The sequence below is a fragment of the Carex rostrata genome, chromosome 16 (genome assembly GCF_964058835.1).
Source record: "Carex rostrata chromosome 16, lpCarRost1.2, whole genome shotgun sequence".
Taxonomy (NCBI): domain Eukaryota; kingdom Viridiplantae; phylum Streptophyta; class Magnoliopsida; order Poales; family Cyperaceae; genus Carex; species Carex rostrata.
Window position 1 is genome coordinate 6,015,152 of NC_135933.1, and position 13,810 is coordinate 6,028,961.

Genomic DNA, 13,810 nt, shown 5'->3' on the forward strand with positions numbered 1-13,810 from the left:
CTTGTCATGTGATTTTAAATGCAGACCTCGACCCGGCTCGCAACCTCAGACTCTTGGAGGATTTGAAAGCTCAGCAAATGGTGATTCGAGGTATTGTAATGAAAGCTCAGCAAACTGTGATCGGGGATTTGATCGAGAAGCTGACAAGCACGCAACCAACCACATGTATCCACACAGTCTGTACACATCAGAAGTGGGCACTTCGCCCAGATCCACCCGACCCATTTTCCACCAATCGGTGAGGCGCCCCTGCCTCTTCCCTCACTCCATGTCTGGTTAGTTTCTATATTTTCTTCTATTTACTTTTTCTTGTGTGAATTCAAGCATTGAGGACAATGCTTCATTCAAGCTTGGGGGGGTGAAATAGAAGAAAACTGTATCTGCATTTAGGTCATGTTTATTTTTTTGTTTATTTTTCAAAAATTTATATTTTTAGGTGATAAATTTGCGTTATTACTTGAATTAGGGACTTTTGTGAAAAGTTTTGGTTGTGTTTGGGATGACCTTGAAAAAAATTTAGAACTAACCCCATAATTGATCAAAGAACTGATTAGGAAGGGATGTTTTGAAAACTTGAAAAGATGAAAACTTGAATTGTATCGAAAAGCCATTTTTGAAGCTGAATTGTGCCTTTTAAATAGGGAAATGGGTTTTAAATAAAGAAAGATTGGGATATCCATTGGTATGAATAAATACCATTAGATGTGTGTATTCATGGTGTATGCGAAAATAAAAAAAAATAAAAAAAAAGTGATGAAATGAATGAAAAGATGGAGAAAATAAGAGTACTGGCAATAAGTCCTATTGGGCGCCTTTGAGCTCGTCTCCCAAATTTAGAAAAGAAAATAACTTTTGCATACATCAACACACGAAGTCCGCGACTTTCTGACCTAAGCTTGTTCCAAGCTTGGGGGGGCTAAAAAAAGAAAAATCACCACAAACGAGGGCATAGTTTCAGTGAAAGAATGAAATATTGATCAATTCGGGCAATTAGCTTTGCAAATATTGAAACATTTCAGAATTTGAAGTTTGATTAATCGATTAGTGGGGTGAATCAAAATTGATCAAGGAAAATCCAAATTGTATCCAAAAAGATTCTCATGGTTCTTGATAAGAGCAGTTCATGTAAATTTTCACATTTAGGAATTTATCTGCATTTAGGTAATCCAAAGACCAAACCTATACCCATGTTGGGATTTTTGCTTGAGGACAAGCAAAGTTCAAGCTTGGGGGAATTTGATATCTCCATATTATATCTAAATTACAGCCCTGATTTACACTGAAACCTGTGCTTTAAAGCATATAAATGTGGACTTTTTACTTATATTTCGATGAAATGTGGTACTGCTATGCTTTGTTTGGTATTTTGCAGGAAAAAGGGCGAAAAACTGGATCTGACTACTTTTCATACGGCCCGTATGACATTTTGTACGGCCCGTACAAGATCTGCCCAACTGCACAGAAGGTTCCACAACAGAGGCACAAAGTCTCCAAGACAAAGCACAGGCATACGGCCCGTACGGGGTCCCCTACGGCCCGTACGGGGTCCCATACGGCCCGTACGGGGTCCCATACGGCCCGTACGGGATCCCATACAGCCCGTACGGGGTCCCATACGGCCCGTACGGGGTCCCCTACGGCCCGTAGGACGCAGATTCGGAAAATCCAGCTGGAATATGAAATCAGCTTAATTTAAGGAGGTCGAAAAGGAAGCCTCTGGAGACGCGATCTGGGGCATTAAATGAGATATTTCCTCACCAAAAAAAGGGGGATTCATCACTGGAACTTGGACAACCTTTCTTGGAGCAAAAGACAAGAGGAGGAGAGGAGGAAGAGAAGTGAAAAAACGCGAGTTTGCAACGGATCTTCAGATTTCTCCACTGTTTTGTCATGAACTCTTTTATTTTCTGTTATTTGTGTTATCTTATGAACATGAGTAGCTAATTTACTTTGTTTCTAGGGCTAAGATGTAGTTTCTAGTTTGGTTTTGTTTGCATGCTACTTGGATTTTGTGTTGAATGCTTTGTTTTTACTTTGTTGAGTAGTATTTTGATTGCTTTATTTGTGCTTTCTTGAATTGATTAGTCATCCCGTTAGATGAATGCGCACATCTAAGTGTTAGGAGCCAAGTCTATGACATTTAATCCAACCGAATAAAGTATATGAAGTAGGGTTAAACCAAGGAGTACCCGAAAGGTGAAACTTTCCTTGAGGCGAAAGTCCTTGGATACTTTTAGTAAACCAACAAGTAACTTAGATAAATTAGGCCAAAATGCGAAAGTTGAGGTTTAACGCATCTAAGAGGGAAGTATTTGAGTCCGGTAATCGGGTACTAGGCCAAAATGCGAAAGTTGAGGTTAGGTATCTAGATCTGGTCGATAGAAACCCTAAACATTAGTATCAACACAGAAAACAGTAGCTGCAGCATTAACTCGGGGTCCCCTACGAGCCGTATGGATTCCCATACGGGCCGTATGCCTCGGGGCTGAACAGAAATGAAATCTGAACCCTGGAAACGCCTTTTTATCATTTGAAAACAACTTTAATTCTTTTTATTGTCTTTTAAACTTGTCATAAATCAGTAGAATTGTTAGGATTAAATCAAACCAATTTTTCTCACTTCTAGAATCTCAAGTAATTTTAAGACGAGTCCGGTCATTTTCTTCCGTCCCTGTGGATCGATACCTGAGCATACTCATCGATAGGATAGTGCACTTGCTATCTGATTTGACATAGTATAACCAAGGTTTAAAAGGTATAGCTTGCTATACTGAAACTTTGTAGCATATATTCTGTGCGAACATTGTATTCCATCTATTTTCAAAGAAATATATTCAACATTTCTAATATTTTAATACAAAAAATAATAAATAATAAAAAATTTCTGTTTTAAAAAAAACAAAAAAAAAATGCACAAATCCGGTTAACCATTAACCGGATTTGTTTTGTTGAGTCTGAGGAGTGGGTAACCGGACATTTGTATTAAATCCGGTTATTGGATAACCAGATTGGGTATTTTTCGAATTTCATTGCAAAACAGGGTAGATTCCGTAATTTGTTATTTGATTTGGATATTTATAAAAATTTCGGCTCTAAATAAGAAAACTTTTTTTTTCACAAAATTATTTAAATCAAAATACTAGGATCTCTAAAAAAAAAGAAAAAAAAAAGGGACCATGGGGCGCCCCAGCAACGGGCGCTCTGCTAGTTGGTATTAAGTTTTTTTTTAAGGATATTAATAAAAATGACCGCAGTCTTTCTAATAAATCAAATTATATTGTATTCCATCTATTTTTAAAGAAATATATTCAACATTTCTAATATTTCAATACAAAAAAAAATTAAAAAATTTCTGTTTAAAAAAAACACAACTTAAAAAAAAAAATACAAGTCCGGTTGTAAATATATATATATAACTTTCCGGTTAATGGTTAACCGGATATACTGTTTTGTGTCCGGGAAACCATTAACCAGAAATTTGTCCCAAATCCGGTTATTGGATAACCGGTTTGGGTAGTTTTTGAAATTCGTTCGGGATTTGAATATTTTTTAAAATTTTATTTATTTTTTGGATATTAATAAAAAAATTGGCAACTTACTACTAGAGTAATTTCGAAAGGTTACACTAATTTTTACACCAGAAATAATTGTAATATTGCATTTACCACAAATTGCATGGATAACTTTTGTTTTCGGTTAATTGTTGAGTCATTTCAAGTGATTAAAGCACAAAAACTAATAGTTCTACTACAAATATTATCTAATACTTGCACAAATTTTTTTTATTATAGCAATATCCAAAGAATATATCAAGTTTTAGAGTTTGGCTACGCTATTTATATAAGCATATTATGACATATGCTTATAAGTTATTTATCTCTTTTAAAGTTTAAATGACAAATCAAAATCGTTCAACTAATCTCCTTCTTGAGAGCTTCATTTATATATAAAAATAATAATTTTTAAATTTATTTAGTATCAAGTCAAACAGTAGAAAAAAAAAGGTTTTGTGCGCATCTTAATGCATCTTTGGCTGAAAAATCTTCTCTTTTAAAAATTCCAAAAAATGTAAAATTTGGTTGCTAGACACATTGTAATATGGTGGTCATATTGATTGTTGAATGGTTCAGATCGACTCTTTGAATTTTAAAAATGAATATATAACTTATAAGCATATGTTCTGATATGCTTATATAAGCAGTGTAGCTAGACTGCAAGTTTTATATATGAATTTACACCATGTTACAAGGCATAATAGATGTTTTTGTTAAATTAGGAACACAATATAAGGCGATTAAACCACCAAAATTGATGTTATGCTCCCAGTAATATCAATTTTTACTGCAAATTGCATGCATAACCGCTGTTTCGATTAATTTTGGAGAATTTAAAGTAATTAGGTCACCAAAACTGACAAGTATACCTAAAAGATTATAAAATACTTAAAAATTAATTATTAGAGTAATTTCAGCACAATATATCAATTTGATATGCATTTACCACATATTAGATATTTTTCGTATAGTTTTAGACACATTTCAAACAAAATCAGTAAAAATTGACTTTTATGCTTCAAATAATATCTAAAACTTGCACGAATTTTTCTTCGAGCAATTTAAAAAGGTGATATCAATTTTTACACAAAAAATAGTTGTAGAAAAAATCTCTCAACTACTTAATTATAGCAAGTAATTATTTCTTTTATTTCGATCTTGTTCAACCTGATTATCTTTTGGGCCATGCCACTTGCTATTTGGATAATTGGGCTACGCATATTAATTCCTAAATTACTGCATAGTGGTCCTATGATAGTATGCTTTGAAGCATAATCTTTAGGCCCCAAAAGCACACAAAGCGGTGATCAAATTATATCCTCTAGATCAATAAACAAAACTGAGTTTTTATTTAAGAATCTAAGAAAAATATCATTACATGAATTCTCATATTCTCATTTAATTTATCTGGGCCGTCTACCTGCCTAGAGCCATGCTATTTAGGCAAAGGGGGTATACTCTGTGCATTGTTGAAAACATTTTCAGGATCAATCTTTGTCTTTGCTCTGACCAATCTATCATAATTCCATAGAAAATATGCATCACCCCATGTCCTTGCATGTTTTACCTCATCAACTGTACCGTTTCCAACGACTGTCCAGTTGTTGGTTCCTAGATCCAGGTCAAGATAATTGACATATGTTGCTCTTGGGTTTTTAGACACGAATGAACCCATGTATGCATAGAAATCTCTTAGCCAAGCAATATATCTGTTCTCCATGCTCTCTTCTTCCTTCGTCCAATAGATCAAATACTGTATGCTGAACAAATTTCCAGCTCTATGTGGAAATGGCAAGTCTCTACCGCCTATGCGTGCCATGGCCCCACCGTATGGATCAAATTGAACTCTTGCGCCCAGCTCCTTGGTTAATCTCAGCATGGTTTCATTTAGACTTTCCTTTGAAATAGGGGATTGTACATAGTCTGACTTGGCTTTGAAAAAGCTTTTCGTGTTTTTACTACGGTTTCTCAGGTCTGATATCGAGTTGAGACCGGCTGCCTTTACTACCGACTCAATCCAACTCATCTCTTGTAGGTCAGATTGACCGATCCGTAATTCAGGATACGTGTCACCGAGGATCGAAAAAGCACTTTCTCTGGGCCCCAAATACAAGCCTGTGAAGAAAACTGACCCGTTCCCGTCCTCTGAGCCCGAGATAGTAGTTGATACATAGAACTCATCGGGTAAATTTGGTGCAACATATTGCCACTTATGAACTAAACTGGCGAGCGGTTCAATCGGGCCAGATTGTGAGATAGTAAACCAGGTGACCCGATTTGGTACCGGTACGAGTTGTAGTTTCCATGCATAGATAACACCCCAACTTCCCCCGCCTCCTCCCCTGACAGCCCAAAAGACATCTTCATCCATCAGACTACGATTTAAAGCCCTTCCATCGGGGCCAATCAAAACAAGATCTAGTACATTGTCAGCAGCCAACCCGTACTTTCTCGATAGGAGACCAAAACCACCACCTGATATGTGACCTCCAGATCCAACGGTAGAACATGACCCAGCCGTAAACCCTAACGTCCCGTTCGACTCAACTGCCACGCTATAATAAATTTCACCCAGGGTTGCACCTGACTCGACCCAAGCAGTGGCCGAACCAGGATCAACTTGAACCCGGTTCAAGTTGGTCAAGTCAATTAACCCAAATGGGGTGCGGTGCGATACGGTATAGGATAAACCCTCATAGCTATGGCCACCGCTACGCACACGAATGGTTAAAGAACTTTGTCTAAGGCAGAGAACTGCATGTTGCAACTGTTGTCTAGAGAGAGGAAATATTATGACAGCAGGTTTCGGGGTTGAAGGGAGAGAAAACCGTAGGTTTTGAATGGAGGAAGAGAGAAAATGTGTGAATGGAGAGGAAAGTGAATTGGAGGGGAAAGAGAAGTTTCCTATGCCTCTATAGAGAAGGCAATTAGAGAGCATGGCTTTGGAGGTATTGTATGAAGTATTTGTTTGTGGTTGTGCTTGGATGGTGGTGGAGAGGAGGAAGAGGAAGAAGATAAGAACTGGCATGATTGAATGCATGTTTTGTGCAACAATGGAAGTAGACGCAAAAATAAGCTAGAGAGAGCACGAGAGATTTAAAAATGAGATTGGAGACTGGAGAGAACGACGGAATAGAGATGGATCCTCTCAATGAAACAAATTAAATTCATTTTGGAAATATATAATAAATGCAACCGTATCTTTTTATTTGAATGCCGCAGGAAAATTAATTCACTTCATTATTTTTTTTTTTTTTGAGAAAAAACATGGGTCGAAATTCACTTCATTATTATTTGTATAATTAATTAGCAACTGATTAACCGTTCGATTCAGTCCGATAATCTGATCCACAGACCGAACGCATATATGTTTTTTTTTTTTTTGCCTCTAATCTTTTATAAAAAAATAAAAATTAACAAAAGTTAATCTATAATATTACAAAGGGTAGGGATTTATTGAAAATATATAATAAATGCAAGCGTATCTTTTATTTGTATGCCGCAGGAAAAATATTTCACTTCATTATTATTTGTATATAATTAATTATTATTTAGCAATCAGGGTTGCTAACCTGACTCCTCTTTCCCTATTTAAGTTCTAACATGAAGCATTTCAAATAGATCGAGGATGACTGATGATTTAAGTTCTATAATCTTTTAAAAAAAATTAACAGTAGTTAATCTATAATATATTACAAAGGGTAGGATTTATTGAAAATATATTAATTTTGATAATTTTTGCAACATTTTTCAAATTAAAGGAAATTTAAAAAAAAATCGGCGTTTAAAATATTATTCCTTGACAAATTTACTGATGATTTCTTGACAATTTTGACAATTTTGACAATATCTCAAATTACATGCAAGTTGAGTATCAAATTAGATTTCATTTGGTACTTAATCAAATCAAATGTTTTTAAATATATATTATATTATTACAAAATTTTAATTTATTCGGTGAACGGTAAAACTTGTACCAATTATATTTATTTTGTATGTGCATGATATATAATTATATACAATATAGCATGGATCATTTTGAATAAAATACTGTGTTAATTATAATGCTAATAAATATTGCAAAATGAAATTTAAATACACAAGAATAAAATATAAAAAAATTGGACGGAAAATACAAAATATATAAATATAAACAAATAAAGTTAAAAGGAGAGAGAATATTCTTATATATAAAAATAAATAAGTTTCGATAGCATTTATTGCTGGCAAACTATATAGCACAGAAAGGATAAAAACAAACGAAGTTAAATGTCACATAATACTGTTAAATATAAAAAATAAATGATGTTTCGACAAAATTTAATTCTGACAAAACGGATAGGGAAAAAAAATTTGGTAGAAAATAATAGAAAGGTTGAGAGAAATAGAAAGAACGCAGTTGTTGTAATATTGATAAAAATATCAGTACAAATTATATCGATTTTAACAATCAAAATAGTTTAGATAGACAGAAATTTCACCGGTTCTAAACTTTAGATAGATAAAATTTATACCTATCTAAACTTCAATTAACTCAATTCTGAATCTTCTGCGGCACCGTCTTCACAACCTGCAAAATAGAAAAGTTACAGGTTAGAACCGGTGGAATTTCTATCTATCTAGACTGTTTTGATTGTTATAATAGGTGGAATTTCTACCTATCTAAACCATTTTGATTGTTAGAATCGATAAAATATGTACCGATCTTTTTACCAATATTACAAACCCTGTATTCTTTATGTTTATCTTTCTACTTTTTCATTAATTTCTATGAAAAAAAAATTCCGCAATCTCCCGTTTTATTCTTAACACCTTGTTTGGATGGAGAGTAGAGGGAGAGAGGGAATGGAAAGGAACAAAAACTTTCCGTTGAATTGTGTTTGGTTGATAAAATTATGTCGGTGGTGAAGGGTACAGGAGGTGAAAGGTTTAACCTTGTATCATTATAATTAATAGAATCAGTTTTCCTTCCAAATTGGAGTGTAACGGATGGAAAGAAATTTTGTTACAAATATTTTTAGAAAAAATGACACAAATACCCAACCTACAACAGTCACCGAATTTCTCATATAATATTTTTTCCTCAAACCTACAACAGTCACCGAATTTCTCATTAACCTTCTAAATTTTAATCAATCAAACAAGAAATTAGATGGAAAGAAAAGTTAATTTATTTTATCTCATTAATCATCCAAACACGAAGAGATTAAATATGTTAGTCTTCCATTCCATTCCATTCCATTCCATTCCATTCCATTCCATTCCATTCCATTCCATTCCATTTGTTACGTCCCATTCCTTCCTCTACTCTCCATCCAAACAGGATGTAAATGTCGGCGGCTTTCTTTCCTCTCTATCTTAATTTTTTCGAACTTTTTATATTTTCATTGATTTTTCATGGGTGTGTTCAATTAGCTAATTTCAAAATTGAGTCCGAATTTGGAGAATGTAGAGCAAGCACGTCTACCATATGCACTACATCTGTTAGGCAATGCAAATTTTTACGAGAATCGAATTTGTTGGATATGATTTTCCTCGTTTTAATGTGATAATTCTAAAAGAAAAATAAATAAAAAACTATGAAGAAATGTCAAATGTAGGTGTTTGCAGTGCGGAACTAAAAAGTTTTAATAGAAGTGGCTGAAAATTAAAATGCACAATTATGTTGAGTGTAATTTGAATTCAAAACATCTCAACAAAAAAAATAAAACTTTAACCACTAGATTACAACTAAATATTTGTTATTTATTGAGGGTGGTTAGAGTATATAGAAAGTTAAAAAAAAGAAGATAAAATTCAATTAAATTTATATGCGTACAATTAAAATTTTAAAATTATAGGGGTGACTAAGCCACCTTTGACTAAGTCTTAGATCTATCCCTGAATATTCGTGACTATTCACGGGACTCCAAGTTATATAGCACTTGTTATTGATCCGTGTGTATCATTTAATGGTATACCAAATTAACAAGGACTGTTAATTTCAAATCATTAAAATTACACAAAATTCGTTAAATTTTTATAAATATAAGATGTGGATAATATAAATTGTGTTTTTTATTTTAAATTTAAGTTTTGATATAGAAATTGCTTAAATAAAAAATTGTAGAGTGATCTTTTGTTTCTTTTCCTCTAAGTTTCGAGCCTCCAGATTTTATGACGTAACACAAATTTTGAATGTACGGATGTGAAAATACGAATTTGCATCATGTGGGACCGTTCATTCGCAAAAAGGTTATAGCAAGGTTTGGGGAATTTCTTTTTGGTAGTAATTAGTAGAAAATAAGAGAAAGAAACAGAAAGAGTAAAGTGTTTTTTATATGAGTAGTAAGATCGGTACTGTTTATACCGATTCTAACTTTTTTTTTTTTTTTGCAAAGTTAGGATCGGTACTGTTCATACCGATTCTAACTTCTTTTTTGTTTTGTTTTTTGCAAAGTTTGAATCAATACAGATCAAAGTTCAAAAAAAAAAAATGGTTAGGATCGGTATGAACAGTACATATCCTAACTTTGCAAAAAAAAGAAAAGTTAGAATCGGTATGAACAGTACCGATTTTACTATCCATATAAAAAAAAACTCTACTCTTTCTGTTTCTCTCTCTTCTTTTCTACTAATTACTACCAAAAAAAAATTTCCAGGTTTGTGGGTACATATCAACCTTCTAAAAAGAATGAAGAGAAATATCAGTAATGCCTAGGTTCAAGGAAGAAAAACCTTAGCTCGGGAAGAAAAGAGACATGAGAATCTTCTCAGGATCTAGTAAGCGGATATCAATCATAATAGAGCAATTTTGCTTAAGGGTACAATAATGAAGGGCTATTGGATTTGTGTAAGTGCATATTGTGAATTTCTAAAGTTAGCGTTTAGCAAATAATGAAGTAATTGAATTTTATAAGAGGATCCACTTACACTCTTTTTTTTATGTGATACCGAATTGCACTTAATATTTTTAAAGTTTTCGAAGTCCAAACAGTAGATTCAAAATGTTTAACAAGATGTATATATTAAAATGTATTTGCAGATCAAATTTTATATTTTTTTGAATTTTTTTTACTATTTATTAATTATTTTACAAAATTGTTGTTTTTAAATTATTGAAATTTTGTACCCATTTTAATAAATAGTAAAATAATTCAAAAAAAATATAAAATTTGATCATCAATTACATTTTGATATATCCATCATATTGAAGGGTTTTATTTAAATTTTAAAAATATAAAATATAGGGGTGAAAACGGAGCGGATACGGAGCGGATAATGCTAATACCATATCCGCATCCGTCGGATAATGAGCGGATACGAATACGGATACGGATAGTAAACGGATATCAAAATTCAAAACCAAATCCGCCTTAAACGGATACGGATACGGAACGGATAGTCCACGGATACAGATTCGAATACGGATATAAAACGAATAATGGTCGGATAATTAAGATATATGAACTTCTAAAATACAAATATTAATTAAAACATTAAATATAAATATTAATGAACTTATAAGAGATGAAAGATAATCTATTCATATAATATATATATATCAAATAAGTGTATGGTAACAAAAGATGTTGTGGTGTAGTGGTTTGAAGCTTAGTCTTAAGGCATTGAGATGGGAGGACATGGGTTCAAATCCCACCTATAGCAAATATTTATTCCTCTTTTATATGGGTTTGGCCAAACTATCCGAATCCGGATAATCCGGATATCCGCTCCGTTTAGGACTCCGTATCCGGATCTTTTATGGATTTCCGAAAATTATCCGAATTCGTATCCGGGAATTATCCGAATCCGGATTATCCGGATTCGGATTATATCCGGATACGGAGCGGATATCCGCCGGATAATCCGGCTCCGTTTTCACCCCTAATAAAATATCATCAGGTGTTATAAAAAAAAAAGTAAAATTGGTTCCCTTCTCAGTTTATAATTACGTAATCATGTAAATAATTTTTTAAATCAATATATTATAACTGGAGTAAAGCTAGCGTGTGACATGCTCACCAAGAAAGTTTGGTGAGCATAACTCCAAAAGTATATCGGATCGACGTCAAATGCCAAATCCAAACCGTTGAAATCCATGTACTTCATGAGTGATGCATATACATGCAAAATTTTGAAAGTTTCGAGTTTATTTGCTACACGGTCAAGTGGTCAAAGAAATAATAAAAATTGAATATATAAAATAACTTATAATAAAATGTTCATTTCTTTGACCACTTGACCGTGTAGCAAATAAACTCGAAACTTTCAAAATTTTGCATATATATGCATCACTCATGAAGTACATGGATTTCAACGGTTTGGATTTGGCATTTGACGTTGATCCGATATACTTTTGGAGTTATGCTCACCAAACTTTCTTGGTGAGCATGTCACACGCTAGCTTTACTCTTATAACTGTGTCTTCTCCATTTCGCTTCTTCCTCGCTCTCTCCATATCCATCTCGCTCTAGCTTCTTGGCTCTATTGAGAGTCTGAGACACCTTTCCTAACCATCAGCGCTCTCAGCTTTGTTCCTTTTAGCGCATCTTCTCTCTCGGAAACCCTATTCACCTCGCAGCGACCAAACTAACGCAGACCCATACTCTCAACTTCAGGAGTCAAAAAATTGATAAATGATGTGATCGACACAATGCTGCTGAAGGCTGGGACATGTTTACTTCTATCCAATTGGAGAATATGGCTTCAGAACATATTTTCCAAGAACTGGTACTTGCTTATAATGTTCTCTTTTACTCTTGTCTATTCTAATTTTATAAAGTTCTATTCTATAATGGTTTTCTTCAAATATCATTTTCCGTTGGAGTTGAAATTATTTGTGTAGGTAAAGATAATGACTGATTTGGTGTACAGAGGAGTCTTAGATTGATTGGATCGATTCTTCAAACAATGTGACATTGCATTTTTGTTGATTAACAACTAAGGTTAAATGTTTATTTTCCCTTCTTTTAGATTTTGTTTTCTCGTGACCATTTAACTTGTAGTTTAAATGATAGATGCCATCATTGTGTTTCACGCAAAAGGTACGTATACCAATGTAGAAATGATTTGCCTGAATTGAAGTGGTATCTGTATCCTAACATTTTGCAAACAATTGCTTGAGGTTCATAGCAAGATTGCAACTTCCATTGCTGAAATGGAAATAAGAATAGTTGCTGCTCCTATTGCCAAAGTTCCAAGTCAAATGCCTGATTTAACATGGGATTATGCTGCAGTTTTTCTAATTATAGTTAAGGAGTGGTCCGATAAGAAAAGTTTTTAATTTTAAATTTAAGTTGATTTTGTTTTTTAACATGATTGATTTTTTTTTATTTAATATTTTGTTTTTTTTGTCACTGAGGCTTATGTGCAAGAGAATACAATTATACAATTAATTTTCCATTTTTATTTTTATACTTTCCCAACACTAATCTATTGAGTTAGGGAATAAGCGCAATAAAGGTAAATGGTTGAAAGTGCATGAAGCTAACACTTGACCCTAACAAATTTTGGTACATGCCTTACATTTTGACATATGAAACTTTCTTTCTATTATTGCCAGAACATGATTTGAAATAGTTTGCATTAGAGTATTTATACTCGGGCGGGTACGGATACCCCGGGTATACCCGACTCGGGTACGGGTATACTCGGGTAGAAGGGTATTCGGGTACGGGTATGGCGGGTATAGTTTTTAAAAACCATACCCTACCCGCCCTATACCCTTACCCGTGTACCCTTGACGGGTAAGGCGGGTACGGGTACGGGTTTTTTTTTTTTTTTTTTTTTTGTGCTGTTTTTTTTTTTTTTTTTTTTGTCGGTTTTTCTGATGGTTTTTTTTTTTTTTTTTTGCCGGTCTTTTTGTTGGTTTTTTTTTGTTTTTTTTTGTTTTTCTGGCTGTTTTTTTTTTCTGGTTTTTTTTTTGTTTTTTTTTTGTTTTTTATTTATTTTTTGCTGTTTTTTTTTAACAATGTCGTTTAAATGTTATTACGTGTTTATAATTCGACTTTTAAAATATGAATAATTCAATATCAAATAGTGTGTGTATATATACATAAAATTATCAAGTCACATCTTTATAATTCCTAAATAATTAAAATTTGTAACTTATATATATAAATTATTCTTGCCAAAATTTGTTTGTTTAGTCGCCTAAGTACAAATGTATTTATTTATTTCTTTACACGAGTCATTTTATTTTCTTTTTAAATTCTCGTTCTAATTATATAGTTTCATAATTTATTTATATCTCGAAATTTTTAAAACAATAGAAG

The 13,810-nt window shown here is 33.2% G+C and overlaps 1 protein-coding gene across 1 annotated transcript; it reads right to left on the reverse strand.

Annotated features, from left to right (window-relative positions):
* Positions 1-4,989: 4,989 nt before the first annotated feature.
* On the reverse strand, positions 4,990-6,582 carry LOC144567699 (berberine bridge enzyme-like D-2). The gene has a single exon (XM_078317864.1). The coding sequence runs from the start codon at positions 6,580-6,582 to the stop codon at positions 4,990-4,992; it is 1,593 nt and encodes a 530-aa protein (XP_078173990.1).
* Positions 6,583-13,810: the final 7,228 nt, after the last annotated feature.

Excerpts from the sequence above, each read along its gene's own strand:
- LOC144567699 (XM_078317864.1), bottom strand. The coding sequence starts at position 6,582 with ATGCCAGTTCTTATCTTCTTCCTCTTCCTCCTCTCCACCACCATCCAA.